We start from the raw sequence: 10,053 nt of genomic DNA, 5'->3' as shown, positions 1-10,053 counted from the left end.
CATCCATCCATCCATCCATCCATCCATCCATCCATCCATCCATCCATCCATCCATCACAAATGGTTTAAATCTCCTTGCCACTGTGAAGGAGAGAACATAGATGGAGTATTGACTTAAGAACTATGCCTTTCAGCTCACCATTTTCTTTAGCATGACAGAGATAATTGGTGCCATAATTACTGAGGACCAAGACTGAGATTCTTCTCCACTACATGAAGCAGTGAATTGCTAAAGGAATTTAAGCTAAAGAAATGAATCGATTGTCTGGCTTCAAATAAACATGATATAAAAAGGTATTAGATTATCAAAACAGTCATGAACATTTTCTGTTGTTTAAATGTCTAGTCCAATTACATTTTGTGTTCTGATTTGTCCACCTTCTGCCCATCAAACAGACCCACTTCCCTATTTGCTGAAAGAAGGCATCCCCACAGCATGGCACTGCCACCATCGTGTTATGTCAAAGGAGCGGTAGGTCCTAAGTGTTATCCTCTCTTCCCACCTGATGTGCTGCATGTTCCTGGTGGCAGCTTCGCTTCTGTCAATGTGCCCCAAGGCACCTGTAGCTACAAGCTCACCTCCATTAATCCGTGAATGTGTGAAACGATTGAATGTTGGGTTTATTTATCTATTTATTTATGTAACCTCTGTTTATTCAGGTAAACAGTTTGAGAACCAATTCACATTTACAAACATGACAAACAAGAGACTGAGTGAATAAATACAAATATTCAGTATTAAAATAGAGCAAACATTTACATTTAAAATAGTGGTCCTTGGAATCGATAAAGTGCTAGACCAAATTACTTAAAGGTGGAAGAAGTTTAATAACTGTGGTAAAATCAAGAGCAATGCATCATAATTTACTTAAATATAGTTAACCGGTGTTGTAATAATATTATTTATAAGTAAGTAAGTAATCAGTGTTACTATAAAAAAAAATCTACAATCCATTCGCGTTTATGTCATAAAAGTGTGAAAATAATTTATCATTTCTGCATTAATGATTACATCATTTTAAAAGTACACTACTGAAATAAAAGTCTGCTGTTATAAAAAAAATGAAAAAAAAAAATTGTATAATTCATTCATAGTTCTTTGATACGTGGCATTATAGGTGCTTATTGGCCAACTTTACTCAACCGGTTTATAGCAGCCTCTGCGCATCCCGGTGTTTGGTTGTATTCACCAAAGCTGTTGCGTTGGGTTTCTTGCCTAACATCATGCGCAGTGAAAAAGCGTGACGCTGCGCAGCTGAAGGAAGCTTAAAGAGACCACATTATAAGACCAGTGCTGATGTTCGTATCCGAATGAGAACTTCGAGTCAGCACTGAACTAAAGGGTTATTTCAAGACTTTTCAGAGCCTAGATTCAAAACTCTATTTGAGATGCTAATATATGGATTGCTGTTGTGTACAGAAACTTAAAAAATTTTTTTTAAGAGTTTTGAAACATTGAATCTACTGGAGAAAAATCCACATATTATTACTATTACTAAATAGAACTTGATTGAAAATGCTTACCCTTTTAACAAGTGGCTTAAAAAAGATGCAATGTTTAATTCTTTATTGCACAGAGGAGATCTAAAGCATATCATAAGAATAGTACTGCCTTGTTATTTATTATAATGTCAAAGATTAATCATTCCAGTAGCGAAACTCAAAAGTTTAATCATTTACTACCCAGACACAGATGTATTGCATGCATCTAGATTTTACCGCTGATGTAAAACTCTGAATTCAGTTGCTTTATGAATGTTTATATTGCAGAAAATAGATAAAGGTTTGGAGAAGTTCTCTTGGTCTCTGTTTTTATCCCTGCATTCTTTCCTTTATTTTTTTTTTTTTATTTCTATTATTGTTGTGCTCATATAACACAATCGATGAAAAGCCACCTTCTTTAGCACCGGCCTTTACATGCTAAATAGCTATAATATAAAAATGCCCTTTATCATTATTATTTACAATAAACTGATTTCTTTTCTCATTGAGCCAAACCTAAGTGATTTTATTTGAATTTAACAAAAATAAAAACCTTCAATGTATCACTTTGTGGTAGAATCTTGGTAATATATGTATATTCTGTATTTCAATTAAATTATTAAGGTAAATTAATGAGCTGCTCAGTGCTGCAGTGGGTAGCATTGATGCCTTGCAGCAAGAAGGTTCTGGGTTCAATTCCCGGCCTTTCTGCATGGAGTTTGCATGTTCTCCCTGAGCATGCGTGGGTTCTCTCTGGGTGCTCCGGCTTCTTCCAACTTCTCTAAATTCTCCTTAGGTGTGAAAGTGTGTAGGAGTGGTTGTTTGTGTCTGTGTTGCCCTGCGATGGACTGGCGACCTGTCCAGGGTGTACCCCACCTCTTGCCTGTAGACAGCTGGAGATAGGCACCAGCTCCCCTCATGACCCAGCGTTAAAAGCGATAAAGCGTGTCAGAAAAATGGATTAAGTTAAAATTATTTTTTCAATGTACAAAAAAAAATTAACAAATGGGGCAATGCATCATTTACAGGGGCACTGGCCCCTGTCTAGAACCGCCCATGATCACACATCTCATGGAATGGATAATGCAAAAAGAGTTGAACAATAATAAAAATAAGATTACATTTCATTTTGAGATTCACAACAAATAATAAGAAAAAGAAAAAGTATCAAAGCTGACACAAACTAAATCTAAAGTAATTTGGTTGTTTTATAGAAACTTCTGCCTGATTAGTTTTAAAATGAGTGCACTATCCCTTTAACGGTGTGCCGATTCGCAAGGACAGAATCAGACACCAACTTCATCGCTGTGCAATCATAGCAACTTGGGGACAAGAGGAGCTACACGGGAAAGAAGCCAACGATCGAAGAACCATGACTTCGACTGGGTTTCGATAGCTGAACATTACAAGGTAACACGCTGTATTTTAACGACTAAAGTTGATTCGTTAAAGGGGGAGACAGTTGGTGACAGTGTTTCGTTTTTAACCGTTTCGTTCGGTGAGCTAGTTTGCTAAATGTCTGTGAGATCCAGGCTGCGCCGCTCTCTGAGCAGTTTCGGCTGGCTGGATTAAGGAGTTGCCCGGTAGTGCTTAGGGTAAGAACCGTAACCGAAGTTTAACCTGAAACACGACATATTTGGGTGATTTAGATTAAATATATTTAGTATGAGTGTTTCTCAAGGGGATAGTACTCCTCGCGGCGTCATTTGGGATGTTTTTCTCAGTTATAAAGCATTAACGAACTAGCTTTGGTAGCATTAGGTATATCAGTCAATGAATATTTTATGCTCCCTATTGCTTTTACTTTTTCAATTTGGTTACTGTTATGTAAACTGTCATGTTTTTTTCCTGTTGTTTTTAACTGCGTTGCTAACAGAAAATGTTACCCTTTTTTAAATTTTTTTATCAGATATTTGGGCCAAATTTGACGGTGTTTATTGGTTGCTAGCTCTCTTAGCCTAATCGTGTGTTGGAAATTATATGAAGCTCGGAAACTAACCATATTATCACAATAACCGGGAACTGCTTTCGAAAAATAACGTCGAAGGCTACAATTTCGTACCTAGAAATTAGCAACAGAGCGATTTTAAGCTAACTGTTTAGCCTCGTACTATCTGGCCTTGTCCGTGGTTAACGCTAGCTTTTCGCTTCTCTTTAGTTGTTTTGCTTACATTTTCACATATATTACTGTAATAACTGAGTTTTAAACATGGTATCGAGAAGTGTTCAAAGTATATTTTGGGATTATCCGAAGCTAACGCTGAATGACAGCTGTTAAAATCGCTTCGGAAGCCTGTTAGCCATTAGCTTCTATCTACATACGCCTGAAGGCCAGCAGGTGTGATAGCAGATGTAAAGGTTTGTATGACAAAACAAATTTCATTTCAGGTCATCTTCCCTTGGTACCAAAGTATCGTATGTAGCTAGACTATTTGGGAATCTTGTGTGGTATTTGACAATGCTGGGGGTATTTTACTTTTTGTAGTTTACATTGGAACACTTCAAACCCATATTCATCATATTCAAACCGAAATCAATTACAAAATGTGGATTTTTATTAAGTAATTTTTATTTTTAATCGTAGACATGAGCCTTTTTAGTAAATGTTATTAAAGTGCTCTACCTTTTCAGGGTTTAGAGTATACAGTGAGCTACTATACAGCCAAAGAACAATATGTAACTTGATTTGAGAAATCCATGCATTCACCCATCCATCCATTAGGGGTGTAAATCACACCCATCATTCGATTCGATTCAGTATCTATTTCCTGACCCAACGATTCGATTATTTTCGATACTCAAGAATACACAATGATATGATTCAATTAGATTAATTGGTTCATTTATTTTTTTTAACCTTACAGGCTAGACAGTGATTCAACTTTGAAATAAGTCAATGAAAGCTGTAATATCGTTATGCATTTTATTTGAAAAACAGTAGCAAATAACAGAAGTAGCAAAGTTGTACTCCACCTAGGCCTATGAATATGTCATTCACTGAAAAATAATAATGCGAGGTAGGAGGGCAAAATAGGTTTAGCGCCACCACAGCACGGGAGTCAGAATGACTTTCTGGAGAAAATGGATAAAAATAGACTGCAAAAACAAAACATGAATCGATACTCTTGTGGACAAAACGATTATTATTTACACCCCTACCATCCATCCAATTTTTCTTTTTCTTCTATCTTACTTAAATTGAACTTATAAGTGACTCTGGAGGAACACTAAAAATACAACTCTGGAATGTGGAGATATAAGAAATTAGGGGTCCTGTAATGATCTACCCTAGCCAACATTAAATATTTATTACCTTAGCCATAAAGTAATCTTGGATTATTATAAAAAGATGAAATCTCCCCTTTTTATTTTCAATCTCTTCTTTCTTTATTATTTTATTTTTAGTCAGTAAGCATGACAGTATTAAAGGGATTAGAAATGATCTTTTGGCTTGTAAACTCTCATACCAGTCTTTTCAGCTTTTTAACATTATGCTATTGTTTTGATTAGGTCATAAAGCCATGTGGTCAAGTGTCAAATAACTATTTTAGTATACAGGTACAGGTACTTTTAAACTATTACTAATGGTCTATGTTGTTATTTTGTCTTTTAGGCACCAATGGGTATAACCTCATGACCTGTGGATATTAACCAAGTTGAAATTAATGTGATTCCTTTTTTTAACAATCTATAGGGATTCTTTTAACTCCCATCTTTTGCAGAGCGTTTGGCACAGCCAGTAGTATTATTTCCATTCAAGGAACTGAAATTAAGGCTGCTGTTGCTGAATGTAGTATATTCAATACAAGTGCCGTTCAAAAGAAAATCTTGGTCTTCTGCTCTGCTTACTGTTTTGTACAAAGTAGTTCCTCTCTGCTTGTATTCAAACTAATACCACATTTGTTGGCATTTCTTTTTTCAAAACAACTATACTTCAAAACAAATTAATAAATGTGAATGATTATTAAACAGCTGCTGCATTTTAAAGTACATTAAAATGTAGAAATTCTTGCAAAAATAATCATAATTTTCTTCATTCAAATCACTTTTTCCTCAAATAAGCAAATGTCAGTTAGGAGAGGTCTTATTAATGATTTTCAGAAAAAAGAAACTAAATTTGAGACACCAGAATATCTTAAATCTTTGATGACTTTAGGGCGAGATTGTATTTGTACAATTCAAATGCCGGGGATAAACCCTCAGAAAAACGTTTTATTCAGTTTGATTAAAAAGACGTATATGCTGCATACACAAAAAAAAAAAATCAAAGGCATAAAAACATTTGAAAGAGTTTTAGTGACATTTATTGTCTGAAAAACAAAACAAAAACAAGCATGCAATTCAATGAAGAAACTAGAAACACTGCACACTAGAAATGGGTACCGTAGTTGTATCTGTCTTTTTTAATCACTGAAAATATTTAACTTGCAGCTAATTTGTGTCAAATCCGTTTGATTGGCTTAAAAAAAAAACCGGCATTAACCCCCCCTACTGTGTCTGTAATCTCTGCACATCTTGAGGTATGAGCTTGCTTTATTTAAATTTTTTCGAGCTGTAAGTATTACAGAAATAAAAGAGAAAAAAAAAATACAAACCCTAGATATAGCTTCCATTTTGACTCTTAACAGTTGCTGTGCTGTTTTGAAGCCATTAGTATCGTCAACCAAGTAATTCTTTCCTTTTTAGATCTAAATTTTAGACCAGCTTTGCCCAATGTGTAATAGTTTCAGGCTCTAGGTGTGTGCTGTACAGATGAAGTGATTTAAAAACCTCTTACTTTGAAAAATAGTTTATTACAGATTCAACAAACATAGTTTGCACTTTCTTTATTTCTTTATAAATTCAGACAGGTATCAATGCTAGGCTATTGCTGGTAATACACCAGTCTTTGACATGAGAAACATAAACCAGAAGCTGTGGTTAAAATAGCCTTCCTCTTTTGAGATTATTTCTATACTTGTGGAGGCAAAAATGTGCAAATGATTAAACATATATTTATATATAAAAACAATTATGAGTATTGTTTCAATAAACTATTCTAATGGAGCTAACCTAGAAGGCTTCTCCATGGTTCTCTCTGAGGTATACCATGGTGCAAAAAGAGTAATTTATTTTCAATTTGGTCATATAAATTAGCTTACATACTCCATTTTTCATTTCAAGCTAATTTCATTGCTTTCATGATGTCACAAGTAATTTACTCATTCATTTATAAAATCCCCCTATAAAAGCTGTGTGAAATAATAAATTGCGGGGTTTCAGTGGTTACAATTATTTAGGACTCGCAAAATTATAAATTGCAGGGTTTCCTATAAACTAGTTTAATCACATTTTCTTATCAGATATGTATTGTATATGTGTCTTTTTATCCTGTTATCAATAATCTTGTGACCAGGTTGGGCATTTTCATCTTACTTCCTTCTGCAAGCATCAGTCATTTGTTGCACAACAAGGAACACTTAGATTAATGACTGGCATGCATGGGTATGCGTTTTTTTTTCTGCTTCCCAGGTGTGCAAACTGCAGCAATAAAGAACTGTTAACCTTTAAGCATGCAGGTTTGCCTTGGATAAATTTGAATAGTTCACTAATAGAAATCTTAAAACATTTCAAGCGTCACTAGCCATGGTAATTATAATGTCTTGTGCCTGTTGTGAATGGATAAAACAAATTCCAAGATAAGGTGTCAAATCTGATTCATGAACAGTAATCTAACTTGTTTGTCGGTCTTCTGAAAAACTGTTTTGTTGTTTGTTGAAGGGCTTTACTTTTTTCTGCTATATGTAACTGAGTTATCCATTGACTAGACAGTATCCGAATACATCCAGCAGGATGCTTTCCGATGATGCAAATTATGTCGAAATTAGGCATTACAGCAGTCATTGATCTGTGTAAGTGCCTTTCTTTATAGAAGAGTAGCTGGCTGTAGCTATTGCGTGCATAACCTGCCTTCTTTATCAGCATAAGCATCTTGGATAATCGAGAATGAGGATCTAGTTGATGATGTTATTCAGAAGCATCTGGACACTCTTGTTCACAAAAATTTAGAAAAAAGATTGTTGAGCTTAATATCAATGTTGTTTTTGCTTCATGTTGATATTTCCTATCAAATACTTCAATTATCTTATAAAAGGATTTTTCTCCCAAACATGGTCCTTCACACAAATTTGGAGTATCTAATTTCTCTTATTTTTGTGCTAGTCATAGGACAAACATGCTTTCAAAACTACCCATGGACTGGATCAGACTAAAAATGTTTTTTATCCAGATGTTAGTCTATCATGTGAACATTTAATCTGTTAGCTTTTACACACTGTGTGGAATTTTACCCAATAGGTTTTAATTGTACAATAATTCTGTCTAATCTTCAGTGGAATATTTCTGCTCATATTGATTTTTTTTTCCTTTTCTTTTTTTTTTTGTATTGAATTTTCTTTGCACCAGTAAGCACTAATATCGTATTTCAGCAGTAGTACAAAGCACCCATAGTCGGCATAATTTGATATTTGAAGTAAAAGGTTTTTTTTTTTTTTTTTTTTTTGCAAAACGGCAAAAGAAAAGAAAAAACAAAACCTCAGTGACTTGATAACCAATCATTATTAGCAAGTTTCCCAGCTATTGTGACAATAACTGGGTTGTTTTATGGGCATGAAATTTCAACAATTTTTTTCAGTTGGTATTTTAGGTGAAACTCTCTTGTTGTATTTATTTATTGCTTTTACTTAGACCAAATTGTATTAAATGTGATATGCTGAAGGAAACATTGCATCAATAAATATTACTCCGTCTTTAATCAAGTAATTTACAAGATCAAAAACGAGGAAAAATATTCTAATAGTGAATTAAAATGAAAAATAATTTTTTCCTAAATTTTTTAAAGAGGAATAGTAAAATGCATATAAATGAATTAGAAAAAAACTCTTATAGAAATGAGAAAAATGTTGCAGTAATAGAATGCAGAATAGCATAAAAACTAATACGGTTGAAAATTAAAGTGCAATTTTAAAATAAAATGTTGTGTTACTTTAAAGAAATTATTATGTAATGGCTTCTGTTTTTGGACAGTGCAATAGGACTCGGAAATAAAAATTTGAAGGATTCCAGGAGCTGGAATGCTAGTTCTAGTTCTAATTCTTGTTTATCAACCCTATCTGAGAATGCAGGCATGTTGTCATAGTTCACACTTATAATTTTATACAGTAACTAAAAGGTGAAAAACATTTGTCAACCTGATCTGAATATATGCAGTTTCAAACAATCTTGCTTTCTAGGTTAATGAAATATGTTCAGTTTGTGCAGGTGCCATAAGTCTAGGAAGATTTATGCCTTTAAATCAAAATAAGGTTTAAGTGATTTGGTTAATTTGTGACTAATGATGAGGATTGCAGTTACAGGCTTTTAAAAACATTGTTTTTATCTATAAACTGATTGGTATGTTTTTTATTTTTGCAGATAAAGTGACAACAGTCCGAACTGTTCCCGGTGTTGCTGTTCCTTCAACGTTTGGGTTGCCTCCAGGTGTAGCCCTGCAACATGGAGAGTCTCCATTGTGTGAATGAAGGGTGACCAGAAGGAAGGAGGCGCTCCAAATGACGTTCCCAAGTGGCCTTGTGGAAGCTGTAGCTGCGCTTTGGAGGGCTTTTACTGATTAGTGTTGTGTGCGTCTCAACGGGAAGAGCGTAGTGAAACCAGCGTTTTTCACAGGCCATGGAAATTCTGCTCTGATCCTGGAGTCAAGACACCTACAAGAGGGGAGCCCCCTGTTAATATCCAACACACTCTGCAAAACAAAAAGGGACGAGCTGCATGAGTGAGACACGGGCAACTTGACCTGCTGTCTTGGCCAGGATTTTTTTTAACAGCGACTCCTCTCCTCTTTGCTGCAATATTTGTCTCCCTCTAAAGTATCCTCCACTATTGTTATTGGAGTGTCTATGGTTTGCATGGCTGGAAAATAACCGTGGAGAGGCCAGGGTATCATAAGCTTATGGATTTTGATAAGAGAGGGGGCAAAGGAGAGGCAGAGGAAGGAAAAAAGATGTCAAAGACGACGACCAGCAGGACTGGACATGGCGGCAGGGGTACAGGGACCAATTCTGGAGTTCTTATGGTTGGCCCAAACTTTCGTGTGGGCAAAAAAATTGGCTGTGGTAACTTTGGAGAGCTGAGGCTGGGCAAAAACCTCTATACTAATGAATATGTGGCCATCAAATTGGTAAGTTCATAACTTCTGAAACTACATCAAGCTGCTGTTACCCTTTATATATAGCCTCACATTACAAACACTGCATCTTAATTCATTTTTATTGGCATACGTTTTTGATGCTTAGATACAAAAGAAAGTAGCAGAATATGAACAGTATTTTTTCCCTCATTTTGCAACTCTGCAACAGAAAACTGTTAAACCATAATTACTTTTTAGAGGTAACTACAGGTAAACTTTTTTGGATAGATTTGCTTTTATAAAACCCACCTTTAGGGTGTTATTTTTCCACACTAATCCAGACCTGAAAACTAATAACTTACATTCCATACTTTACCAAAAATTTTAAGAACCTTGTTAAAAACATC

General features: G+C 34.9%; 1 protein-coding gene across 4 annotated transcripts in view; it reads left to right on the top strand.

The window, feature by feature from the left end:
- Positions 1 to 2,778: 2,778 nt before the first annotated feature.
- LOC107094690 (casein kinase I) overlaps positions 2,779 to 10,053 on the top strand; it is a 54,734-nt gene continuing 47,459 nt past the window's right edge. For all 4 annotated transcript variants that reach the window (XM_015390473.1, XM_015390471.1, XM_015390472.1 and 1 more), the window contains exons 1-2: positions 2,779 to 2,892; positions 8,935 to 9,697. In XM_015390473.1, the coding sequence (XP_015245959.1) occupies positions 9,470 to 9,697 (228 nt within the window). In that variant the 5' untranslated portion in view covers positions 2,779 to 2,892; positions 8,935 to 9,469. The remainder of the gene's footprint in view (positions 2,893 to 8,934; positions 9,698 to 10,053) is intronic.

Source organism: Cyprinodon variegatus, unplaced genomic scaffold (assembly GCF_000732505.1).
Source record: "Cyprinodon variegatus isolate N-32 unplaced genomic scaffold, C_variegatus-1.0 Scaffold501, whole genome shotgun sequence".
Lineage (NCBI taxonomy): Eukaryota > Metazoa > Chordata > Actinopteri > Cyprinodontiformes > Cyprinodontidae > Cyprinodon > Cyprinodon variegatus.
The sequence above is the reverse complement of the archived record's forward strand: the minus strand, read 5'-3'. Positions and strand labels throughout refer to the sequence as shown.